At 40.0% G+C, this 27,842-nt stretch overlaps 1 protein-coding gene across 4 annotated transcripts in view; it reads right to left on the bottom strand.

Annotated features, from left to right (window-relative positions):
- Positions 1 to 18,520, bottom strand: part of map3k7 (mitogen-activated protein kinase kinase kinase 7) — a 97,756-nt gene extending 79,236 nt beyond the window's left edge. For all 4 annotated transcript variants that reach the window (XM_052024553.1, XM_052024554.1, XM_052024555.1 and 1 more), the window contains exon 1: positions 18,156 to 18,520. In XM_052024553.1, the coding sequence (XP_051880513.1) occupies positions 18,156 to 18,233 (78 nt within the window). In that variant the 5' untranslated portion in view covers positions 18,234 to 18,520. The remainder of the gene's footprint in view (positions 1 to 18,155) is intronic.
- Between the last annotated feature and the right edge of the window lie 9,322 nt (positions 18,521 to 27,842).

Genomic DNA, 27,842 nt, shown 5'->3' with positions numbered 1-27,842 from the left:
TGGAGGCTTTGAAGAAGGTGCAGAAGAGGTTTACCAGGATGCTGCCTGGATTAGAGGCCATATGTTACAAGGACAGGCTGGACAAACTTGGGGAGTTTTCTCTGGAGCAGCAGAGGCTGAGGGGAGATCTGATTGAGGTTTATAAGATTATCAGAGGCATAGATAGACAGTCTGTATCTTTTCCCTCAGGGTTGAAATGTCTACTACCAGAGAGCATGCGTTTAAGGTGAGGGGGGCAAGTTCAAAGGAGATGTGCAGGGCAAGTTTTGTTTTAAAAACACAGAGAATGGTGGGTGCCTGGAATGCACTACCAGTGGTGGGGGCACAGGCAAATACAATAGAGGTGTTCAAGAGGCTCTTAGATAGGCACATGAATGTACAGAGAATAGAGGGATATGGACATAGTGTAGACAGAAGGGTTTAGTTTAGTTAGGCATTTAATTACTAGTTTAATTAGTACGGCACAACATTGTGGGCTGAAGGGTTTGTTTCTGTGCCGTACATTCTATGTTCTATCTTAAATGAAATACTAGCATTGGAAGCAATTCAGAAGATACTCACTAGGCTAATTCCTCGGGCAATAGGCTTATCCAATCAAAAATGATTAAAAATGTTAGCTCTGTATTCACTGGAGTTTAAATTAATGAGGTGATTTCATTGAAATGTACAAGATGCCAGGGAAGACAAAGGGGCACATTTTGAGATATTTCCACTAGTAGGACAGACTTGAATGAGGGGACATATTTACAAGGGGGCAGTCAAATTAAGCAAAATCTCTAGGTATTTCTTTAAGTTAGAATTTCTGAAATCCTCCACCCTAGAAGGATGTAGAGGCTGAATCAGTGGAGGTATTTAAAAAGGAAGTAGATAAATATTTGGAAGATCAGGGAATTAAGGGCCATGGAGAACCAGCACAGATGATAATGGAGGCCTGGGGCAGATCAGCCATGATCATATTGAACAGTAGGCCAGGCCTGAGGGTCCAAGTGGCCTATTCCTGCTCCTATTCTTAGCTTAAGTAAAGCTTCATAGGAACATTCTGGCAGGCCAACAATGGATGTCAAAGTGGGAAGGTAACTTAAAGTGATGAACATCCAGAAATTAGGGACCGCATTCTCTAGATTGCAGGGGTGCCGCCAGAGAAGAGAAAAATAACAAATATTACACTATTATTCAAAATAAAATTTAAAAAGTGAAGGGATAAACCCATCATGTACAACCCAGTCAGTTTAACTTCAGTGGAGGTAGGAAATTTGGGGACAAATTAGTGGTCAATTGGACATGTGTGGATTGATTAGAGAAAGCCAGCATATATTGGCTCAACGCAAATCATGTCTCATGAACCTACAAGTTCTTTGATGAAGGAATAACAAAGATCAATGAGAAAAATACAGTGAAAGTGATATAAATAGATTTTGAAAAGGTATTTGATAAAATCTCACATAATAGGCTTGTCATCAAGATTGAAGACCATGGAATGAAAAGGAGTTTAGCAGTATGGAAAGTACACTATGGAGTTTCTGGGTCTATTTTCCCTGGAGCAAATGAGGCTGACAGGTTTCCTTGGAGATATTTATAAAATCATGAGGTGCATATACAAGGTGTGAGTCAGTCTTTTTCCCCAGGGTAGGGGATTCTAAAACAACAGGGCATACACAAGGTGAAGGGGGAAAGATTTAAAGGGGACCTGAGGGGCAAGTTTCTTCCCCCCCCCCCCCCCCAAACACACAGGTGGTGGGTATATGGAATGAGCTGCCAGAGGAAGTGGTAGCGGTGGGTAAAATTACAACAGTTAATGGACATTTGGACAGGTTCATGGATAGGAAGGGTTTGGAGGGATATGGGCCAAATGCAGGCAAGTGGGACAAGCTTAGGAAGGCATCTTGGTTGGTGTGAAGAAGTTGGGCTGGAGGCCCTGTTTCTGTGCTGCCTAACTCTATAGCTCTATGAGTGGCATAATGCTGTCCACTGGGAGAGTGCCCTGGAATGCAAAGTAGTATACGATTTCTTCCAGTAATCATGTGTTTTCTTTATCTTCCATCTCATGGGATAATTCTTCATTCTTCCACTTGCCCTAAGCTCCACTTTTCCATTCATTTAACTTTGAAGTGACTAAGATCAACTTTAAGTGATTTACTGCTTTTGTTTATCAGCACGTTTCCATTCTAGGAAATGGAAAGTGAGAGATCCTAATTAACTATCAAGTCTATTAAACCACATTGAATATTTAATATTGTCAAATAATGAAGTGCACATTAAATTTAAACATTCCATGTTTTTACAAAAGCAAAAAAAAGACTGAAAATTGAGGTAGGGGCAATGTCACAACTCCACTTAGGCAATTCTTCAAAAATTCTCCAATTCGCTAAACACTGACATTTCTGCTTTTGGCAGAGGCATGCCAGTTACAAAATGTCCTCCTTATTTGCCTATTTCTAGTCTAGCCTTAATCTGGATGGCTAGGGTTCATTTCAAGTTATTATTTTTGCCAAATAATTTAACATATAAAGCATCATAAAAAGTAATGACATCTTTTGTAATGAAAGATTCCCTGCCTGAAGGGACAGCCTTTATGGTTTTATGGCAATCCAGTATAACTTTGATCATTCCTAATCCTTGCATTAAGTATTACAAGGTATTTTGCAGCCAAACAAAACCTTCTATTTCTGGGCTATGGAAATTTCAGCAGGTAAAAGAAGATTAGAAGGGTGGATCTATGAGCTGAGTGCTTTAGTTGCACAAGTTGTAGGTCAAGAGGAGCAGGGATTTTAACTCCCAGCCTATTGCCATGCTATTCAGTACCTGTGACCATCTGAACCCCACCACTCACTATTACATTGCCCGATTCAACATCCTGCAAGAAAGTTCAATATTCCCGCAAATTAGCTGTCACCCAGTTACCATCGTCCATGATAAACAAGAGTGCCAAAAAGCCGTTAGTCTTTGTTGCTGATGTTTGCAGAGGTTAAACATTGGTTAGAGCACCCGATAATTTCCCAGCTCTTCAAATAGTAGAATCCTTTTATGTTCACGAGAGAGCAAATATACACTTCACTTAAGTGGCTCATCTAAAAGATGTCTCTCCCCTCCTCCAACAAAAAGTAATATTTTGCTCAGTGCTGCGGTCAACATCAGCCTAAACTAGGTGTTCAAACCCTGAAGTAGGGCTCAAATTCAAAATCTTCTGATCCAAGCTTTTGAAAAGTTGGTACACAGCCAACTTTTTAGTCTAGTATTTTGTCAGTTTTAATAGTTTTGCAATAACAAAAGTCATGGAAGTACGATAACAGATCGCATGACAGCAGAGTTTAAACACAACGCAATTGATCCTCAACAGCTTGAATTCTGCAGATTTCTACACAAGGAAGAACTTGCATTTCCAGAGGCAATAAAAATGTTAATTTCTGAGCAATAACAAACTACTAGACAAGCTTGAACATAATGAAAGCAGAGGCTAAATAATGGTCATCTGACAGTCTGTGTACTATGGAATAGCAGGACTGGCATCTCGGCTATGATTCCCTGCAAAGTAAATATGATCATAGTCTTAAGTATATAGTAAAGAAGGACAGTATGATGCCCAGTCACTTCACCAGATTAAGTAAAAATGAAATGCAACATCTTAAGCCATTTTCCACAAATAAAGCAAAGTATTGCTGCTAAATGCTTTATATACATTTATATATTAAATAACTTTGGCAAGCATTCTGTCTGCATTGCATAATGAGAAATCTTTCCAGAGAGAACTGCTGCAGCATTCATTTTATTCTCATTTGGAAGAACAGATGGCAGGTAAAATCTTAACCACTTTAGAACTTTAATTCTTATGAACTAGTAAAACCAGTTTTGCCACAAATTTCATTATCTTGTTTTGAGGCTGGTTTAAAATATCTAGAAATGATACACAAGAACATAAATAGAAGCAGGAGATGGCCATTCAGTCCCTCATGCTTACTCTACCATTCAATAAGAGAATGGCTGATCTTCTGTAATAAAAAACAGAAAATGCTGGAAACACTCTGCAGATCAGGCAGCATCTGCGGAAAACAAAGCAGTTAACATTTCAGGTCCAGGATTCTGTTAGAACTGGGAAAAACAGGCTGTTCTTTTACCTTAGTCCAACTTTTCCACAATAAACCTTGATTCCTTTAATGTGCAAAACATCAATAGATCTCTATCCTGGTGGCTGAGTCGCCACACTTCTCTTGGGAAGAGAATTCAAATAATTCACTGCACTTTGCATGAGGAAATTTCTTCCCATTGCAGTCCCGAATGTCCAATGCCTTATTCTGAGATCGTGGTCCCTGGTTCTAGACACACCGGCCAGAGGAAACATTATTTCTCCATATAGTTTGTACTTCGAGAGGTTGGTTAGGGCTACAATTAACTCCTGCCGGAGCAAGGACCTGCCACTGCAATTTGCCTACAGTCGCAACAGGTCTACAGTGGACGCAATTTCACTGGCTCTCCACTCTGCTCTGGAGCACCTAGACAACCGCAAGACATACGTCAGGCTACTGTTTATTGATTACAGCTTGGCATTCAACACCATCATTCCTTCAGTACTAATAACCAAGCTTCAAAACCTGGGCCTCTATACCTCGCTCTACAACTGGATCCTCAACTTCCTGATTGGGAGGCCACAGTCAGTGCAGATAGGTAATAACATCTGCTCTTTGCTGACTATCAACACAGGCACACCTCAAGGATGCATGCTTAGCCCACTGCTCTACTCTCTCTACGCTCATGACTGTGTGGCTAACCACAGCTCAAACGCCATCTATAAATTCATCAGTGACACCACTGTTATTGGTAGAATCTCAGATGGCGATGAGGTGGTGTACAGGAGTGAGATAGATTGGCTGGTTGAGCGCAGTGTCGCAATAGCAACCTCGCACACAACATCAGCAAGACCAAGGAACTGATTGTGGACTTCAGGAAGGGGAAGTCAGGAGAACACACACCAGTCCCCATAGAGGGGTCAGTGGTGGAAAGGGTGAACAGTTTCAAGTTCCTGGGCGTCAACATCTCAGAGGTTCTATCCTAGGCCCAACACATTGATGCAATCATGAAGGAGGCATGCCAGCAGTTCTACTTCCTTAGGAGTTTGAAGAGATTTGGTATGTTACCAAAGGCTCTTATAAATTTCTATAGATGTCCGATGGATAGCATCCAGACTGATTGCATCACAGTCTGGCGTGGAGCCTAAGTACACAGGATCGCAAGAGGCCGATTATAGACTCAGCCAGCTCCATCACGAGCACAACCCTCCCCACCGTAGAGGGCATCTTCAAGAGGTGGTGCCTCAAGAAGGCAGCATCCATCACTAAGGACCCTCACCATCCGGGATATGCCTTCTTCTCATTTCTACCATCAGGGGAGGTGGTACAGGAGCCTGAAGACCCATGCTGAATGATTTAGGAACAGTTTCTTCCCCTCTGCCATCAGATTCCTGAACAGTCCATGAACACTACCTTGTTATTCCTTTTTTTTTGCCCTATTTATTTCCTTCTGTAATTTGTAGATTTTTGTGTCTTTCCATTGTACTGCTGCCGTAAAAAAACAAATTTCACATATGTCAGTGATAATAAATCTGATTCTGATCCTCATACAAGATTACCACTCATCTTTCTAAGACTGAGACCAAAGGCCCAGTTTTAATCTTATGATTAACTCCTCCTCATATAATAACCCATGTACCCCACCCCCACCCTCCAAACCAACCCACCTACCATCTCACAAATCAACTTGGTGATCTGCAGCACTGCACTCCCTTTATCCTTCTTTAAGTAAGAAAACTAGATCTGTACAGAATATATGCATGCTGTAAACTAGTGACAATACAGTTTGGAAAGTCATTCAGCTGATCATAGCTGGAGGCTACGGCAATATTCTATTTTACTTCATGGTTGTGGTAATGAAACAGAAAGAACCACAGTTCTTTTTGCAATTATTGTTCAGTGACTTTGCTGAGAAGTGTGCACAAGTTAACAGCATGGTGTTCAGTTGCAAAATCATCCAACACTTCAATCCTTCTCAATACATGGATCAAAAATGATCATGAACTTGCACGTTCTAATAGAAGGCCATAAAACCATGAAGGCTGGCGGTATCAATACCTTTAGGTAGGGAAGGAACAGTACAAGAGTTGACAGGCCTTTTTCTGTTGTTTTATTCATTAAATTACTTGCTAAAATCATAACTACGGTCATGAAGATTAAGACTAGTCCAGAGTTAGGCAACTACAGTGCAAGTATAAACAGCAAAATGCAGCATAAAACATCCATTGATTCTTAAAGGCGATGACAAATGGAAGATGAAATTCAATCAACTCATTCTTTCAATAAAAAAGTAGTCTTCTCTATCAGCATCACAGCAAACAACTGCAACTTTAGTGACTTCAGAATTCTTGCCCCAACTCCAAGATCATTTCACCTATGATTATTTTTATTATTTTTTTTAAATGAAGTCATCCTAATTTATACCTAGGTCTGTTAGTCATCAAATCTGTTTCAAAATTAAAATTTTGCTCTGTAGTCAACTTTTCTTAAATGTAACACTGTGCATGTCAGCATACAGTCATGTCTTATTCAGCATCCTTGTGTAACCAAATTCTTCTTGCATATCTTCATATGGTAGGATTAATGTTGTGGATTTCCTCTGCTTCAACTCTTATAGTTAGAATTTTTTTTCTTGTGTATGTGACTGTAGTACATGACCAAAACAGTTTGACAAAGACTCTGTACAATTTTAGAGAAAGCTTCCTTCCTATACTATGCTAACTATATTGTAGCAAACTGAATGGCAAAGGTTATACATTTTAGAAGTTATGTTTCTATGTCCTACAGTTCCTCTTATGCCTAACAGGTTGTTATGGGAAGCAAGGGAGGAGATTGCCAGGGTTCCTGCAGAGATTTTTAAGTCTTCACTGGACACTGGTGAGGTGCTAGATGACTGGAGGACGGGAAAAGTGAAATCTTTATTCAAGGTAGCAGGGATAAGCCAGGTAATTATAGGCCAGTGGGTCTAATGTCAATGGTATGAAAGTTATTGGAAAAGAAATATGAGGGTCAGAACTAATTGACACATGAAAAGATAAGAAATAATTAAATACGGACAGCATGGGTTTGTTATAAGGAGACCCCGTCTGACCAATTTGAATGAATCTTGAAGAGGTAACAAAATGCATCACAAATGCAGTGCGGTGATATAGTCTACAGGGAGTTTAGTTAGGCCTTTGACAAGGTTTCGCATGGGAATCTGGTCCAGAAGATTAGATCCCAAGGGATTCACTGCCGATTGGATCAAAATTGGCCTCGTAATAGGAGACAGAAGGTAATTGTGGAGGGTTGCTTTTGTGACTGAAAGCAGAGACCAATGGCCTACCTCAGGGATCGGTGCTGGGACCCTTTGTTGTACATATTAACAATATGTTTTTCTTTTGCCTGCATCAAGCTGATCTAAATGACTAAGTTCTTTGTCAATCAAGAATAAAACTGATGTTAAGTTTCCAGAGTGTTCATTATCAATTTAGTTACTGGATTATTTTGGATCCTGGATCATAGGATCTGATTAGATTACTATATTACTAGATTAGTGCATTCTTCTCACCTCACAACAACCACATAAATCAAATTATAGGAGCAAGGAGATTCTTTTGTCCACAAAATTCTCATATCACTTTTCCTATAAAAAGTGTTAACTGTAAAACTCTCCCCCAAAAAAATTCTCACATGGTCTTCAATGGAAAATTAATTACCAATAGAGAAAGCTGGTAAATTACACACCCAGTATGCACATGAATAGTATGCCTGGAACATTTGCCATGATGCTCAAAGTACTGTTAGACAGCTTACCTGTGCAAGGGGAATGGAGTACAAGAGTGATCTTTGACACTTTCCTGCTTGATCCCTTGATACCCCTGCGGTCCAAAAGAAAACTCTCTCAGCATTATTTATACTTAATGGCTCAATATCCACAGTTAGCTGGGGCAGAGAATTTCAAAGGTTCACAACCATCAGGAGAAGAAATTCTCCCACGAATGGGTACCTAGCATCCATCTTGTCACAACACTCTGGATCTCATATTATTCTTCTAGGCTTCATGAGGTTATCCTGTTAAGAAAACCCCTCATCTCACAAATTAATTTAGTAAACGTTAGCTATATTCCCTCCAAAGGGAAATATATTTTTCCTTTAAAAAGACCAAAACTGCACAGAGGACTGGAATGTGGTTTCACCAAAATTCTGTACGGCTGTATCAAGACTTCTTTCCTCTTGTACTCCATCTCCCTTGCAAAGGTAACAATCCAAAAAGCAAAATCGTGCAGATGCTGATTAAAAACTTACAGACTTGAAATGTTAACTGTATTTGCTTTCTACTTATTTTCCACTAATTATGCACACATAGAAATCTCACCTACATTTGCCTACATCTGCTAGTAGAGTTTTCAAACAAGACCACCTTTCCTGTTTGTGCCGTCCCATATCCTGCAAACAGTTGCACATTAAACAGACTAATTCACGTAAAGTTCTCAACAGGTATGCTTAAGTTGAACAGTTCTTGTTTGTGGCATGTCCCTGAACATGCCTTTGTTTTCATGTGACCAAATAATTCTTTGGTCCCAACTCTTATCCATTTTCAATACATGACTAATCAAGCTAAAGCCTTCTTCTGTGCTTCCATACCAATTATATATTCCAAATCTTATTTGGTACTTTTTCCTGTAATCAAGTTGTTCTACAAGTGCACAAGGAACGTGGTCTTCAATAAGCTTTCTATGGCAACAAGACATCTCACACATACATGATGATGTAAATGATGGCTGATTTATTAAATAAACAATTCTTAGGCCTTTTGAAGAAGCCAAGGCAAACCATAATGACCATCTTAATAGACTTACATTTTATTATATTCTCTGTTCTCTTAAAGTTGATGCTTATCAACAAGTTGTAGCTATTTGTGAGGAATAGTACTTTGAGACCAGTGTTTAAATGCTCATAAAGAGGTTAGAGAGAGGGGTGACACAGGGGCTGGTAGGTGATAGGTGGAACCAGGTGAGGTGGGGAATAATGGGCAGATCCAGGTTTTTTTTGGGGGGGGGTAAAGAGTTTAGAGACAGGTAGATAAAAACAAGGGAAAAAAAAGGGCAAATGGAAACAAGTGGTGGCAGGGGGAGGGGAGAGGGAAGGTAGAGACAGAGGCTGGAATGTGTTAAGTGGAACCTGTTAAGGAACCGGGTGATAGGCAGGTGGAACCAAATGGAGGCGGGGATAGGAAGTGTAGGCCAGGGAAGAAAAAACCCAGGTGGATAGGTACGTGGGTGATGGGTAGAAGGTAATGGGAAAGGTGAACTAATGGAAAGAGAACCTAGATGGGCCAACAGGAGTACAAAAACTTCCAAACTGCCCAGGACCTAATAGCTTGCGTCCAAGGGTTTTAAAGGAAGCAGCTACAAAGGTAGTAAAGACATTGGTCAAAGTTTCTCAAAACTCACCAAGTTCCAGGATCATACCAACCAATTGGAAAACTATGACTCTCTTGCTCGAAAAGGAGGCAAAAAAAAAAATCAGGGAACTATTGGCCAGTTAGCTTAACAACTGTTGTAAAAATGCTGGAATAGATAATCAAGGAAGAATAGCTAGTTACTTTGAAAAGAATACAATTAAACTAAGGTTTTATGAAAGGAAAAAAGAACACAATTTACAAATTTGCTAGTTTTTTTTAAGGATATAAAAAGTAGAAGCAATAAAGGGGAACCTGCAAATGTAGTGTATTTAGGTCCACTTTCTTGTTCCAGAAAAAATTTGATAAGGTGCCACATAAAAAGCTGGTGCACAAGATCTCATGACATTGGGTTAGTACATTAACATGGATTGAAGATTAGTTATCCCACAAAAACCCGAGTGTGGGAATAAATGGGTCTTTATCAGGTTGGAAAGATGTTACCAACAGAGTACCCCAAGGAATAGTTCTTGGCCATCAATTACTTACTATCTATTTTAATGACTTGAGGGACCAGGTGGCCTACTCTTGCTCCTAATTTCTTTATTCCATCTAAGTCACTAATATAAACTGTGAAGAACTGAGGACATAGAATTCATCTCTGGCTTCTCACCATTAGCAGTTTATCCAAATTGAAAAGTTGTTTTTATTCCTGCTGTTTGTGTGATCATTAACCAGTCCTTTACCCGTGCTAATATGTCATCCCTATCTTTGTGGGCTCTTCTTTGATGCAAGGACCTTGAATGGTACTTTGCTATAATGCCTTTTGAAAATCCATAAAAAATACATATACTATTTTGTTCTAAGACACTCCTATTCCCAAGCCTTCAAAAAAATTTCAATAAATCTGCAGGATTATTTTCCATTCAAGCACACTATATAAATACAAAATAACAGCAGAGGCTTGAAATTGTGCACAAAATCTTCATATTTTACTTTGTTTTACTTCTAAGTAAATGGTCTTGTATTATTGATCTATTTTAGTACGAAAGCAATCCAGCCAGCCTATTGATGACTGTTTGGACAGTGCCAACCTTGTTGAAACTTGATTTGAAAAAAGTAGAAAAGGATCATTTTGTGGAGCTTACTTGAAAGCAGCAGGAAGAATTGTCCATAATGCATATTGCCAAAGTGTTGAAATTTAAGTTACAAGTCAAAAGACTAGTTATCTTTTCTCAAGGGTGTTGAACATTACCATAGAATACTGTGGCAATGAAGAAAGATATTTTATTCATCAAGTTTTAGTCAAAACAACATGAAATTATCTCAGAAAGTTCCCTATTTTCCTCCTTTGTTGGTAATATGAACTGGTAAGAAATGCCTAACGTGAAACAGAACACATATCAATTTGTTTTCAAAGCAGCCATACAAACTGCATTTTAGCTTTTGAATGACTTAGAGATCAACCCATTAACTTACATATAGATCATTCTAAAAACAGGGAACAATTGGCCGGTTAGCTTAACAACTGCTGTTGGAAAAATGCTGGACTAGAGTAAATTGAAGTACTTAAAAATAAATCCAGACTGAAAAGACTTCAACTATCAAGGTAGACAACAACATTCACCCGATTCTAAAGGAACATGGCCAACAGTTACTAGAAAAGGCAGCTCTGAAAACATGACTTCCCTATGCAATAATGGGCAGGAATTATACAAATACACAGTTAAGCATCTTTTGTGATAGGTGATTATGATAGCTGTTTGAATTATGTTTTGAAATTGATCTTCTGAATATTGTATTTGTATGAATTATATTTATCTATTGATTTACAAACATAAACAAGTACACTTACTTTAAATAAGTTAATGCCTCTGTTAAACTGCCAAATGAAGGCATCTTGTTCAATACTTTTCAAATAACTCAGTTTCAACCAAGTGGTGAAGCCACATCAATAAAGAAAGTTTGGCAACAATGATAGCAAAGAGAAAACAACCTTACAAACAACATTTTCAACATAAAAATGGGATACTATCCAGGCCAGGGTTTATTCCTTCTACAAACACACTACTTTGTCTCGGTCTATCACCGCAATCTCCTACTTCTTTATGCCCCCTAAGTTATTTTTAAATAAAGCTTACATATCTCAGATGTAAATGCTTAGAATCAACTTGGTTGAAAGTGGGCTGTAGGGATGGATAAATGAATGAAGTACAATATATCATCTCCTAAAATCTCTCTTAGAAATATTAGTTATAGTTGAAAAAGATTAAATACTCCAAGCTGTTGTTGAATGACTGATTGAAATTGTTTTAACATTATTGTGGCGAACTGAAGGAAAAAAATTATTTCCATATTTAAATATTAATAAACTAAAACCTGAGATCTAAAAGAATATAGCATTATATAGAAAGAATATAGAATTGTATCACTTCAGCTAATAAAGACAACACACATGCATATGATGATATGCCAATTAACAGTCCTGCTAAGTAAATGCTAGGCAATGACCAATGTGACTGTACCCATCTACTTTTGACATTCAACTGCTTTACCAACACCTAGTTTGGCAATATATTAACAGGACTGGCTAGAAACCCAGAAGAGGAAGTTGGAGGCCAAGTATTCTGCGGCAAGTAACTCACCTGATTGCACAAAGCCTTTCCATTGTGCGCACATCAGAAATGTAATGGAATACTTGCTACTTGCCTGGAAAAGTTCAGCTCTGATAACAACTTGAAGCTTTATACCATGGAGGATAAAACAGTCCATTCAAATGACCCGATCTAACATCTTAATCAGTCACTCCCTTCAGTCCAAGTGTGGATGATGCCCATAGAACATACAAAACATGCTGCTACAACTTGTTGTGACTTCTTCAAGTCAAGTCTATTGTCATGTGCACAAGTATGGCAAGGTACAGGTACAATGAAAATACTCACTTGCAGCAGCATCACAGGCACCTCGGTACAGACAACACACAGAATATAAATTATACATCTCCTAAACGCATGATTTATGAAATATAAGGACAAGAATGACAAGTGCATGGAAACACCAGAAACTGCAAGTTTGAGGTTAAGTCACTTGGAGATATCGTACTGCTCCTCCATCATTGCTCTATCAAATTCCTGGAACTCTCTACCCACCACCATTATGGGCAGAATCAGATATAATTACTAAATTTAAGAGGTATTTATACAGACACTTAAATAGGAAAGGCATAAAAGGATATGGTCCTAATGCGGGCAAATGGGATTTGTGTAAATGGGCAGAAGAGCCTTTTTCTGTGCTGTACAACTCTATGACCATGAGCCTGTGGTGCTTCAAGAAGCCAACACTAAGTCACTGCAAGAATAATTAGGGAGGACATTCAGAACACTGACACATACAACACATGAAAAAAATAAAGTCCAGCAAAATTTAGTTCCTTCCAATTATCACAGCTTTCCAACTTATTGAAAGTTGTCCTGAAGCATTCATGGGTTCATTAATTAAAAATTAGGTAAAATCAATCCACAAGATTGGAAATCAATGAGAATCAAGAGTTTGCCGAGGAAGACTTGCAAAAATTTCAATCACAGGGAATATTATAATGGTAAAGAAGTTACATCTTACATGCATAGAAGTCAAAATACAAGTACCTCCAATATGTCCTTTTATTTCAGATTTTCAGTACCTGCAGTATTTTAGTTCACTTTCAAATTCTTGGATGTCACCAAAATGAAGTGGAAACCTTAAGAAAATACTGCTGCAAACCAAATACATGAATGCTTCTCCTCAAAGAGAAAAGCTAATCTGTGTGTTGCTGGTATTAATAATTTTCAAGCAGAACTTCCTAATTTCATTTTCCTATTTTTTTATCCAGAAAAGCCAGTTTTTAAGCAGTTGATAAAATTCCAAAGTGTTAAGACCAGTGTACAATGACCGTTAAAATGAACATATATGGTGTTATGCATTTTAAAAGAAATTTTTTCTCTTTTTCTATGGTGCTTTTCCAATCAAGAACATATTTGAATGTCATACTACAATGAACCACAGGGAGGTGTACAAAAGGAGATGATCAAAAGAGGAAATACACCCTTAGGTCAATCACAGCATAAATTTCCATTTTTTCTGCCCAAGAATATATGTTCAAATTCTTGAGACGTGACACTCCTTAGTATGTTTGAGACCAGACAATCTTTACCCAATTCAATTAAAAGCCAGAGAAAATGAAAAAAAGTGTGTTCTAAAATCTTAAGCAAAATGTTTTTAAAAAGACAAAGCTGCTTGGAATTGACCATTAATAAAGCTGGGAAAGAATAAAATCATATTTGGACAAATAACAGAAGAAGTGTCATAGTACCCAAGAACAGTTGTAACAACCTTTTAGCTTAATGTGCATTGGAAACAAACTCCAGTAACATACATCATAACTAAGAAGTTTAAGGATTACAAATGTTTAGTTTTTTTTTCCCTAAAAGATAATAACACAAAACTTACTTAAAGGAGACAGAAGTCTAAAACATTCTCGATTAATATACTGCTTTGATTAAATGATAATTTTATCAATTTTTAAAAGTTAGAGTATTCTATTGAAGCAGAGGATTGCTTTCTTAATGCATCAAAACCCAAGCATTTATTTTAATAGATCACAATTTTGGAATGGCTTCAAAGACAATACGAGCATTGAAAAAAAGATTATAAATTGGCACAGGCAGAAATTCATGGCATTTGTCAAAAATTACAAAATAGATTCCTAAATTATATACTTTATTTTGCAATCAATAGTCAATATTATTAATAAAAAGCCTCTCCTCCCAACTTCTAACTATGCAATTTTAAAAGAAGAATGTCAATATAGCAACAGATACTACTGCATGGTTCTAATGACATTAACCAGAGATGGCAGAAATCAACTCTTAAATCTCATTAAGATCCTTTCTAATTCCAATTAGTCCAATATACATTATACTTTCTAAAACTATACTCAAACTCTGCCTGTGTTCTGCAACCTTAATATCATTTGAAAAGATGCAATATACATGAGTGGAAATTTTACTGGATTGTTCCATCATAAAAATTATCACTACAAGTTATTTTGCTTCTCTCTTGGTCTACTGGACAATTTTTCACCTTTAGATTGATACAAGTACATAGGAATCAAACACAAGTGATATCTGCTGTGGTATGCCAGGTTTTTCTGACATTGGATTATTTGTATTTTGTATGCATTTAATCAAAACAAATTGAATATTTAAAAATTTACTAATTTTCTCTGTAAATCTACTATGCAATTAAAACAAAATTATGAATGAAATAAATGCTTTCTAGGACCATTTGTAATTGAACAGATCCAAATCTTTAAGAGATGGTTAATGTCATTAGAACCATGCAGTAGTACTTTAAGAGATACAGCAAGACTATGTTGAAATTAGTTAGCAATAAGATTTTACTCTTAAACATTATAGTTCCTTCTTGTACATAGTGGTGTGAATATTAGTTAATATGTATGTTGTTATACAAACCGTATTCTCAGTATACAATGTAAAAGCTCTATCCTTTAATTCTATGCAGTCAGGTACAATAAAATACCATATGATAAGAACACAGGAAATGAGTACACCATTATTGCCCGAGTAGTTGACTCCATTACTCAAAAGATCTAGACGGATCTGATCTTGGACTCAAATTCATTTCCTTGTCTGATCCCTATAATGTTTTGAGCCTATGTAAACTAATAATCTACCCCAATTTGAATATGCATAATAACTCGGCATTCACAGCTCTCTAGGTGGAGAATTGCAAAGATTCATGACCCCAGAGAAGAATTCTCTCCTGATCTCAATATTAAACAGGCAACTCTAGAATTGAGTGGCATACTCACAGGATAATGTTCCCCTCCAAAGGGGACACCCCCTCAGCACCCACTCTCCCCAACATCTTATTTTTCAATGAAATCACCAATTCTAAACTGCAGAAAGTACAATCCCAATCTTTTTCATCTTTCCTCAAACCTTCACCCTGGGAGGCAATCTAGTGAAGTATGTCCTTTCTTAAATAATGACACCAAAATCGTATGCAAACACAGTCTCAAAGCCCCTCACATTTGCAGCAAGTCTTCCCTACTTTTGTACTCTATCCTCTTTGCACAAATGCCAACATTCTAATTGTCTTGCTTATTATTTGCCATACCTGCGTTCTACCTTTCTGTCTCTTGTCAGAGGATATCCAGGTTTCTCTGAACACCAACAATATTAGAATCACACAATTTAAATATTCTGCCTTGTTGATAACCTTTTTTCAACATGCTACGACCAACAGATTAAAAGTATTGTTTCTTTCTTTTGACATTCAGTTTACATTTTTTTTCCTACATTTTCTGAAGTAATATCAAACATCATGGCACTTGGAATATCACAAATGCAGTGCTTCCAAGTATGCATTATATGTGCAAGATACAAAAGGTCTAAGTATCTCATAAACCCAAATGATATCACAAAAGTGAATAAAATGCTAATTGATATCCCTTAATTCTCAAATTCATATCAACTGACCAGATGCAGCTTTAGCATAATTTGCATATATGCCCATCAACTGATTTCAAGAGTGAATACCAAAGGTAAAATTCCCCATTTTTGCCTTCATTGGAACAGAATGTTATGATGATGCTGGAGAGGGAACATTGTACAAAATGTGTGCCTTTGTCAAACAGTTACAAGCCTGTGGTGCAACCCTGTTAAAAAATCCCCTGTTAAATTTTAAGGATTATATGTTAACTCAGCCAAATACATTTGGCTTTTAACATAAGTGTAGAACTGGAAGCATTTTGATAGCATGAGATTTTGCAAAATTAAGTAAGATTTTAAACAATGGAACATGTATTACCACTGCAGAAATGTACTACCTGAAACTAACACATGTAATGCTTGATATTTTAACTGGGCTTTTCAAACAAATATGGTATTTTGGGGAATCAAGCAATTAAACTGGACTCAAAAATTGCATCCATGTACAAAAAGAGCAAATGCTTAATCTCTAGTCATACTAAATAAATCAACCAGATACTTGATTGAAAGTCAGGGCTTCAGAGTCAATCAGGATACTGGATTAGGGACAGGAAGGGAAACAGTCCAGGGCTCCTGCTCCTGATTGCTGCACAGAGACCTCTGCTGGAAATCCATATCAGGTAAGTATTGGATTGGGCTTTGTAACATATTGTTAAAGTACCAGATTTTAAATTAAGACACTTCAGCCACTATTTGAAACATATATAATCTTCAGATTTTTTTTTTTTGCTTTTAGATTTTCCCCAGGTTTGTAATATGATAAGGTTTATTAGGGAGAAATCGTTCTGGACCTTCAATAGGTCACATAGCAAAAAGTTCTCTGCAAGAACTTAAGCACAGCTGAAAATTTGGTATCCATCTAGACAGGCAAATGATGATGAAGTAATATTACTCAATTAGATGTCTCCTTTCATTCTATTTCATAGAATGTACCCAGTTAACACATTTACAGTGACTGGGGCTCATACATTCAAAACACACAATAAATATGTAATTTACACTGGATAACTGAACTTGACACTCTCATTACCCTACAAGGAATTAAAAAAAAACTTTAACTGACCTGTTATTTGAGTACCAAACTTAACCATAACAATAAAAAAAATCAGATGGCATGACAACATATTTAATGCATCCTAAATACAGTTATTGCAAAGTACATCATTTGAAAAGGACAACTAATTTTAAAGCAATTGATAAAAAAACTGCAGCTTCTAAAAATCTAAAATAAAAGCAGAGAGGAGGAGATATTCAGCAAATCAGGTGGCATCTGAGGAGAGAGAAACTGAGTAAATGCCTCAGTATGATGACCTATTGACAGACCTGTTCTGATGAAAGGTCAACCCCAAACATTGTTGCTGGTTCTCACTCAATAGATACTACCTGACCTGAGTAATTCCAGGCTTCTCTATTTTATTTCAAACAACTTAGATCTTTGCCTATTGAAGATCTGTCAAAATTCCATCTTACTTCCTCAATTATTTAAAAAAGGCAACATTTTTAATAAGGTAATATACAGAACACTTCTGGAAATCTCCACATCTATTAGCATGCATCAAACTTTAGAACTAAAGCTCCTCACTTCATGACACTTCTTCACTCTGTTGTATAATTTAGTGGCAGCTTACACAAAGACATCACTACTGTATAAACTTTTAGCTTAGGTAACCAGTAGTTATAAAATAGCATTGGAGATACTTGAAAAGTTTCTGAGAATGTTTCCGTGTGATCAAAAACATCCAAAATAATAAAGCAGAATAAGATGTACCCCACCTGGCCAATTATAATTTTAAGGATATTTATGCATTTTTAATAGTGCTGGTGGGGTGGGGTGAAACAAACATTCTTTAAGAATACTGCTTAAAATAACATCCAGACAATGAAACTCCCCCAACTCTTGTACTGCACTGTATAAGAATGAGATGACCGACAAGCAACACAGCACAACGCAACACAGGGCAGGATGTACCTTTCAGTCACCTATTTACAACCTGACTAAAAGCTTCACCACTGGACTTTAACCCGTTTCCTTATTCTCCTAAAAAGGACAGGCCGGGGTCTGGGATGGAGGTGCGGCAGGGGTTACCCCGGCCGGCCCTCGTCCGCTGGCTGCCTGCCTGTGGCCCTTCACTCTGTCCCCCCGCTCTCTCCCCCTCTTACCTCCTCCACATCGATCTCATTGTAGTCGATCTCCTCGAAGTGCAACGCCTGCGGGGTATCGATGATCTCGGCCGACATCACTGCAGCCGGGGACGGGGATCGGGTCCGGGCGCAGGCCGCCCGCCCTGCCCCTGCCGGTGCGGCCGCCCTCAGCTGCTCGGGCCCGGCGCCGCTGTGAGTGGCGGAGGTTGCTGAGGCCGGATGGCGGTTGCTGCAGCGCTCCGCTCCCACCGGCTTCACCCGGCATTTCCGGGGTTAATCCGGCCCGCAAACATCCGGGGACCGCCGCCGGCTGCCGGAACTGACGTCGATCGCTCGGGCTCCGGTCGAACCAGTTGCAGGGAGGGAGAGAGAGGGTTCGGGAATCGTCGCGGCTTCGGTGCGCATGCGCCGGATGCTTGGCGGCGACGGGATTGCTGCGCTTGCGCCGGCCGCCGGGGTGGCGGGATTGGTGCGCCGGCCGCCGGGGTGGCGGGGTTGGTGCGCCTGCGCCGGCCGCCGGGGTGGCGGGATTGGTGCGCCTGCGCCGGCCGCCGGGGTTGGCGCGCTTGGTGTTTGAATTTGAGCGGAGAGCCGACGGAGGTTGCGGGTCATTCAATGGTCGGTGAGCGAGTGGTAAAGCCGTAGCTATGGCTGGACATCTCAAATAAAGAAACCGTGCTGGAAGAACTTAGCAGGTCAGGCAGCGCCTGTTTTCGTTCAGGTTTAAAACCCTTCATCGGAAATGGCAAAGAGGGAAAGCAAGGCGGAGGGGCCGCCAGGACACAGGGGATCTCTGATGGTGCGAGGTCAGGGCTGGTCTGGCGAGAAGTCAATGGTGGTGATTAGAGGGAATGTAGATGCAATGATAAAGCTGCGAAATGCAAGGTAGAGTTGCTGTTGGGCTTGAAACCAAAAGGAGAATGCTGGAAATAGGCAGGTAATGTCCGGGGAATGGGTGGGATCTGATTAATATTCAGATAGGTCAGGTGTAAAGGTTTTGCTGCCATTTAAAACTTTGCACTCAAGGGGAGTGTTTTTTTTTAAAGAATGGGACCTCTGGTGTGAGGAGCAGAGAAAGAGCCAGAATACTAGTAAAGTATAACTGTTGGCCAGGTCTAGAGCATTTGTATTCAGAAAAAAAAAGCACATAGTTAATGGTTCTGGTTAGTGATCTTTGATTAGAGTTAGGAAACTTTAGATTCTGTCCCCACACATGGTGCCTACTGTTTCCAGCTTTTGATATGCTGATGCTTGTAGGAAATGCAACAGCAAATTTTTGTACTGCAAGCTCCTAGTAATAACATTTCTGAACATGGCAATTTGGTCTTTAATATTGATTGAAAGCTAAATATTTCATAGAGCTATTGGAGTGGATGGACCTTTATTGTCAAGTTAATGCCATGGATTACTGGCACTGATGGAACAGATGAGTCCTTGTTTAATGTTTAATTGGAACATTATCGTTTTGTGAATTAACATGGGGTGGGGGGATTAAAAGTGGAGTATGTATTGTACCATTGGTCAAGATTGCATTACTTCACTATTGAGGGAGGATATTCTAGAAGGCTCCTCAAATGAGGCCATCTGGGTAGAGACTGGAAACTAAACAAGTGTTGTCCAACTGTCAACAAAAAAACAGAAGCAGGTAGGTAGGCAGATATCAGAAAGATTCAATAAAAATAGGGTTATTGGGGGGTTTGAATTCCCTTTATATTAACTGGGATTGTCTTGGTGTTAAAGGCTCAGAGGGGGTGGAATTTTTTAGGTGTGTCCAGGAATGTAGCTGGTCAAATGGAGGAAATATCATTGAGGGATCATTTGAGAGATGGTGACTATATCTCTATGTTTTCATACAATTATTGGAAAGGATATGGATGGACCAGTAATAAAGGACTTAAATTGAGGGAAGGCCAAATTCATTAATATAAAGTTGGGGGGGGGGGTGGGAAAGGAACCTGGTAAAAGTAGATGGGGAACATCTGTTTGCAGATAAGTCGACATCTGCTCTAGGAAGCATTCAAAGGAAAAATACATGCTTGTAAGGGTAAAAGCCAGGGGTAACAATTATAGGGGACCTAAATGTTAATGGATATTGAGGGTTGGATAAAGAGGAAAAAAAGGGAGGTGCTTAAAAAGGAAATTAGGAAGGCTGAGGGCGGGTCATGAGAAATCCTTGACCAACAGGATTAAGGTAAATCCAAAGGCATTCTATAAGTATATTAAGGGCAAAAGAATAACCAGAGATAACATGGGGCTCAACAGGGGCAATCTCTGCATGGAGCCAGAAGGTATAGGTAATGTCCTGAATGAATATTTTTCATTAGTATTCATAAAGGAAACAGACTTTGTAATTAGAGAAGTCAGTGAAGGGGTAGGTGAAGGTCAAGTGTTGGTCTCCATAAATAAAGAGGAGGTACTCAGTGCCTTGGCGGGCTTAAAGATGGATAAATCTCCTGGACCAGATGGGATTTCCCCCAGGCTATGGGATGCAATGGTAGGAATTACTTGGGCTTTGAGATTTTTAAAATCTTTACTTGACACAAGTGAGGTACCAGATGACTGAACGACAGCAAATGTGATCTCCCTTTTCAGGAAATGTAGTGGGGAAATCCTGGTAACTATAGATCTGTGGGCCTAACATCAGTGATAGGGAAGATGCTAAAAAAGGTTTTGAGGGGATTAATGATAACTTGGAAAGGCAGGGATTACTCAGAGATAGCCAGTGTGGCTTTGTCAAGGGCAGAGCCTGTCTGACCAATTTGATTGAATTCTTTGAAGAGGTAACAAGGTGCATCAATGAGCGCAGAGTGGCAGATGTGATTTGCGTGGATTCTAGTAAGACCTTTGACAAGGGCCCATGTGGGAGACTGGTTCAAAAGGTTAGGGACCATGAGATCCAGGGCAAGTTGGCAAAGTGGATCCAAAATTGGCTCAGCAATAGGAGATGGTAATGTTAGAAGGTAGTTTTTGCAATTGAATGCCTGTGACTAGTGGTGTCCCACAGGGACTGGAGCTGGGACCCCTGCTGTTGGTAGTATACATTAATGACATGGATGGCAAAATCAATAAGTTTGTGCACAACATCAAGATTGGCAGAGTTGTTATTGGTGTGGTAGTCTTAGATTAAATGTATTGTATTAGATAGACAATATCTTAGAGATATTGATGTGTTGATGACATGGGCTGGAAACAGCAGATGGAGCTTAATCCGGACAAATGTGAGGTGATGCTTTTTGGGAGTATGAATAAGGCTCAGACATACACCATTGCTGGTAAGGTCTTGGGAAGTATTGAGCAATGGACGGACCTTGGAATACAAGTCTATAGATTCTTGAAGGTGGCAACACGGGTAGGTAATGTGGTTTGGAATGCTTCTGGATTACTGGCCTTCATTAGTCACAGCATTGAATACAGAAGTAGAGAGGTTATGTTCCAACATTTTTTTAAAAAGAAGCAGCTGGTGTACTGTGTGCAGTTCTGGCCACCAAGGTTTTATACCTAAAGAAAAAGAAGATAACTAAGGAGAGGGCAGGTCCACCTGAGGATATAGGAGGGAATTTGTACTTGGAGTCAGAGCAAATGGCTGAGGTACTAAATGAGCACTTTGTGCCGGTATTTACAGAGAAGAAAGATTTGAAGGATAGTGAAAGCAGAGTGGGGGATGCTAATGTGCTGGGACATTGAGGTTAAGGAGGTAGTGCTGGGTCTTCTGAAAAGCAGTAAGATGGATAAGTCCTTTGGGCCTGATGACATTTATTCCAGAACATTGAAAGAAGCAAGGGAGGAGATCTATGGGGCTTTGGCAAAGATCTTTGTGTCCTCACTAGCAACAGGTGAGGGTCCCAGAGGACTGGAGAGTAGCAAATGTTGTGCCTTTGTTCAAGAAGAGAAATAGGGATAATCCAGGTAATTATAGGACAGTGAGGTTCATGTCAGTGGTAGGGAAGCTATTGGAGAGGATTCTGAGGGATAGGATTTATGCACATTTGGAAAGGCATGGCCTGCTTGGGGACAGTCAGTGGCTTTGTGCAGGGCTGAGGAACTGACAAAGATGCTTGATGAGGTTATGGCAGTAGACAGTAGCATAGCAGTTAGCGTAACACTATTACAGCACCAGTGATCAGGTTTCGATTCCTGTCACTGTCTGTAAGGAGTTTGTACATTCTCCCCACGACTGTGTGGCTTTCCTCTGGGTGCTCCAGTTTCCTCCAACTTTCCAAAGACATACAGGTTAGTGGGTTAACATGGGTGTAATTGGGTGGCGTATGCTCGTTGGGCCAGAAGGGCCTGTTACCGTGTTGTATAAATAAAGTTTAAAGACGTTATCTACATGGACTTTAGTAGGGCATTTGATAAGGTCCTCATGGTAGGTTGATTCAGAAGATAAAGATGCATGGGGTTCAGGGTGAATTGCAAGTTTGGATTTGGAACTGGCTTGCCTGTTGAAGACAGTGGGGGTGCAAGGCTGTTATTCTGGCCGGAGGTCTATGACCAGGGGTCTTCTGCAAGGATTGGTGCTGGGATCTCTGTTTGTGATGTATATCAATGATTTGGATGAAAATATAGATAGGTGGATTAGCAGGTTTGTGGATGACACTGAGATTGGTGAAGTTGTGGACAGTGTAAAGGACTATCAAAGAATACAGTGGGATATAGATCAGTTACAGATAAGGGTAGAGAAGTGGCAGATGGAGTTTAACCTGGGCAAGTGTGAGGTGTTGCACTATGGGAGGTCAAATGAAAGGAGAAAGTATACAGCAAATGGTAGCATTGAAGTACAGAGGGATCTTAGGATCCAGGTGAAAGTGGCTATGCAAGTGGATGAGATGGTAAAGAAGGCATATGGCATGCTTGCCTTCATTGGTAGGGGTGTTGAGTATAAGAGTAAGGAAGTCATGCTGTAGCTATATAAAACTTCAGTGAGAACATAGAACCGTACAGCACAGAGCAGGTCCTTCAGCCCACAATGTGCTGACATAGCTATTCCCTCTTCCCTACAGAATACCCATTTTCCTCGCATTCATATGCCCATCCAAGTCCCTCTTAAAAGCCCCCAATGATTTGCCTCCACTACCCTATCAGGCAACGCATTCCAGGCATCCACCACTCTCAGTAAAAAAAAAGTACCCCTCACATCTGTTCTGAACCTATCCCCTCTCACCTTAAATGCATGCCCTCTGGTACTGGATTGCTCAATAATAGGAAAAAATATTGCTTATCCACCCTATCTATGCCCCTCATAATTTCATACACTTCCAACAGATCACCCCTCAGCCCCCACTGCTCCAAAGAAAAGAGCCCAAGTTTATCCAGCCTCTCCTGATAGCACATGCCCTCTAATCCAGGCAGCATCCCAGTAAATTTCCTCTGCACCCTCTCTGAAGCCTCTGAAGATGACCAGAATTGCACGCATTATTCTAAATGTGGCCTAACCAGAGTTCCAGAGAGATGCATCATAACTTCTAGACTCCGATACTCAATACCCCGATTAATAAATGCAAGCATTCCATAAGCCGCCTTAACCACCCTATCTACCTGTGTAGCCACTTCCAATGAGTCATGGACTTGCACCCCAAGGTCTCTCTGCTCTTCAACATTGTTAAGGGTCTTGCCTTTAAGAGTGTACTGCCCCTTGACATTAGTCCTACCAAGATGCAACACCTCACATTTATCTGGGTTAAACTCCATCTGCCATTTCTCTGCCCATATCTGCAGCTGATCTATATCACGCTGTGTCCATCACCAGTCTTCTACACTATTCACAACTCCACCAATCTTGGTATTGTCTGCAAACTTACTAACCCATCCATCAACATACTCATCCAGGTCATTTATGACAGCACTTGGAATATTGTGTGCAGTTCTGGTTGCCCCATTCTAGGAAGGATGTGGAGAGGGTGCAGACAAGGTCTACCAGGATACTGCCTGGATTAGAGGGTATGAGCTATAAGGACAAGTTGGACAAACTTGGGTTGTTCTCCCTCGAGCGTTGGAGGCTGAAGGGAAACCTGATAGAGGTTTTTAAAATTGAGAGGCATAGATAGGGTAGACAGTCAGAATCCTTGTCCCAGGCTAGAAATGTCAAACACCAGAGGACATGCTTTTAAGAGGGGGGCAAACTTAAAGGTGACGTGAGGGGCAGGTTTTTTTTATGCAGGGAGTGGTAGGTGCCTGGAATGGTTACTAGGGGTGGTAGTGGAAGCAAGCAGTGTGGTGGAGTTTAAGTGGCTTTTAGATAGACACATGAATATGAAGGGAATGGAGGGAAATGGATGATACACAGGAGTAGGACATTTTATGTAAATTGGCATCAAGATCAGCACAACATGGTGGGCCAAATGGCCTGTCTAGTGCTGAGGAGATTCACGAGAATATTGCCTGGGATGGAGCAGTTCAGCTCTGAGGAGAGAATGGAGAAGTTAGTTCTGTTCTCCCTGGAGCAGAGGAGGTCGAGGGGACATGATTGTGATACATAAAATTGAGGGGTATAGGTGGTAGACTGGTAGACTGGAGGTTTTATTCATATCGGAGCTAGATAAAACTTGAGGACATGGGCTTAGGGTAAGATGGAAGAGATTTAGAGGGTTTCTGAGGGGCTGCCTTCACCCAGAAAGTGGTAAGTACCTGGAATGCACTGCCTGAAAGAGTAGTTGAAGCTGGGTCACTGACAGCATGCAAGTGTCAAGACGAGCACGTGAATTGCTTGGGCATAGAAGGCTATAGACCAAGTGCTTGCGCGATGGGATTAATACAGAAGGGTCCCCACTGGTTCCCACATGGCCTGTTTCCATGCTGTATGATTCTATCTACTAAGGCAGCAAAATTGGAACAAGTAGAAAGATGACTGTGCTGCCTTACAACTCTCATCTCTAAGTTATATACTGTGCACCATTAACTAGAGTTTCTCCCTTTTTCCAAACCAGAATGGTTATAATCAAAGAAACAACTTGTACATATTTGCTATTAAATGCTTAGCAGTTGCCTATTTCCAGTCTCAGCTGCTACACTGGCCTACTTATTTTTTTATAATGCTTTGTGGTCTTCTCATTGTTCATCCACCAAAGTCATGGAACTTTCTATTGGTAAACGTTTTGTTAACAATTTACTTGGTGAATGGTGATGGTAGAATCAAAGCTCCGCTGTGGCCTCCACCTCATCTGTCCCTTCCACCCATCCCTGATAAACTGACAGTTTGTATTTCCCTTAACCTGGTCAAAACACTACATTCAGTAACGGATTATTTTCAGAACCTTACAGTGCCAACCAGTATGGACTTTGTGACATGCAGGGGCTTAAAACAGCCATCACAGAGTAGAAGAATGGATGGTGTGTATTGCCTTAACAGGCATTAGGAAGTTGCCACAACAAATGATCTGTTAAATTCTCTGAGAATAAGTGAGGAAATTGATAGAAACTTGATTGAAAGAGTAATTTTCCAGCATTGATTGGTCATAGAACTGTGAATCAGGAATTGTTTTGAGAAGCCATTGGTAACAATTAAGGTTCTGTGAAATATAACTATAGGCTGGAACTAAACTTGATGAGATAAGGCATAGGAAGCTATGAATCAAGTGCTGGTAAATGGGATTAGTATAAATGAGTACTTGATGATCAGCATAGATATGGTGGGTTGAAGAGCCTATTTCTGTACTGTTGACTCTGAATATTCCAACGTAACATTATCTCGGCTTTACTAAGCAGCAGCCATAAACTGGGAAGTTAACTCACTTTACTTTGACCCACGGTCTCAATAGCCTAATAAATTGAAACCCAGACAATGGTCAGGTGGTTGTAATGAGAAAAGCAACTCTATTTCAGCATTGGCATGAAGGGCTTCAAGTGCAAGCAGAAGAACTGTCTGCTATGGTAACAAGAGACAACTAGAGGCCTAGATTACAACAGAAATTTACCTAAATGATGAATCTTGGTCATGAGCAATCAATTCCATGGTGCAGAGCCAATCAGGTACAAAAAAACTGGGATGCTACACAGTTGATGAAATGAAAAATAGAGATGATACTTTATCAACTAATAGTTCAGATATAACAGGACAAAGATGGATAAAATTAGTTTGACCTGGACTTGACTACCAATGTGATGCTGCTCAATTGGAGGAGAACAGGCAGGAGTTGGATCTTGTGAACAATTTTAACTGGAACAACACAACAGCGATGAGTCAGAGTACAGGAAGGAGACAGAGCTTAGTGGAATGGTGTCATGACAACAACCTTTCCCTCAATATCAACAGAACAAAAGACCTGGTCATTGACTTCAGGAAAGGGGGCGGTGTACATGCACCTGTCTACATCAATGGTGCTGAGGTCGAGAGGGTTGAGAGCTTCAAGTTCCTGGGAGTGAACATCACCAACAGCCTCTCCAGGTCAAATCACGTAGATGCCACAGCCAAGAAAGCTCACCAGCTCCTCTACATCCTCGGGAGGCTAAAGAAATTCAGTTTGTCCCCTTTGACTCTCACCAACTTTTATCGATGCACCATAGAAAGCATCCTATCTGGATGTATCACAGCTTGGTACGACAACTGCTCTGCCCAGGACTGCAAGAAACTGCAGAGAGTTGTGGACACAGCCCAGTGCATCACGGACACCAGCCTCCCCGTCTTTACCTCTTGCTGTCTTAATGAAGCAGCCAACATAATCAAAGACCTCACCCACCTGGGTCATTCTCTCTTCTCTCCTCTTCCATCGGGTAGAAGATACAGGAGCCTGAGGGCACGTACCACCAGACTTGAGGACAGCTTCTACCCCACTGTGATAAGACTATTGAGACTATTCCCTTATACAATGAGATGGACTATGACCTCACGATCTACCTTGTCATGATCTTGCACCTTATTGCACTGCACTTTCTCTGTAGTTGTGACACTTTACTCTGTATTGTTATTGTTTTTACCTGCACTACATCAATACACTCTGTACTAACTCAATGTAACTGCACTGTGTAATGAATTGACCTGTACAATCAGTATGCAAGACAAGTTTTTCACTGTACCTTGGTACAAGAGACAATAATATACCAATACCAAAAGAACCTGGAACCAACACTTGCAGGCAGAGACCCTGGCTCTTGTACTCAGAACAAAGGTAAACCAAAGTCTGATTGAGACTGATCACATTGTATCTTGATGTGCAAGATGTTGGTGCCTATATGTTGTCTTTGCAATTAAGAGTATGAACAAAGCTAAGTATCTCTTTTACCAGTTTTAAGTGGTGTGCCTCTAACATAACTGAATTCAGCACAACATAAGGCCCAATAAAATGGTACTATGATCATTTTTAAAGATATTAGTTGAAGAATCATTAAGGTAGAAAGGCCTCACTATAAGTATTAATGTACTCAAGGATATGACAACTATATGTTTAAGTCATAAGGTTTGTAGGTTCAAATCCCACTCTAAAATTTGAGCACAATTTTATTCCCAGAACAAGATAACATGATCACTTGCACTCTTCCCTAATTGCCCTTGAGAATGTGATGGTGACACTCCTCTTCCCACTGCTCTTGCATCACTGGAGTCCATCTGGACTTGGAAAGGCTTGGTGTAATTAGGAGATAGGTTATTTGCTGGATGTTGTGCAGTCCCTGAACTGATCTGCTCTTATTGCCACACAATTTGGTGGCTGCTCTGGTTAAGTTTCTTAATGTTGATCCTCAGGATGTTGATGGTTGAAGACTTGGTTTATGATA

Source organism: Pristis pectinata, chromosome 10 (genome assembly GCF_009764475.1).
Source record: "Pristis pectinata isolate sPriPec2 chromosome 10, sPriPec2.1.pri, whole genome shotgun sequence".
Lineage (NCBI taxonomy): Eukaryota > Metazoa > Chordata > Chondrichthyes > Rhinopristiformes > Pristidae > Pristis > Pristis pectinata.
Note: the sequence above shows the minus strand (reverse complement) of the source record. Positions and strands in the feature narration are given on the sequence as shown.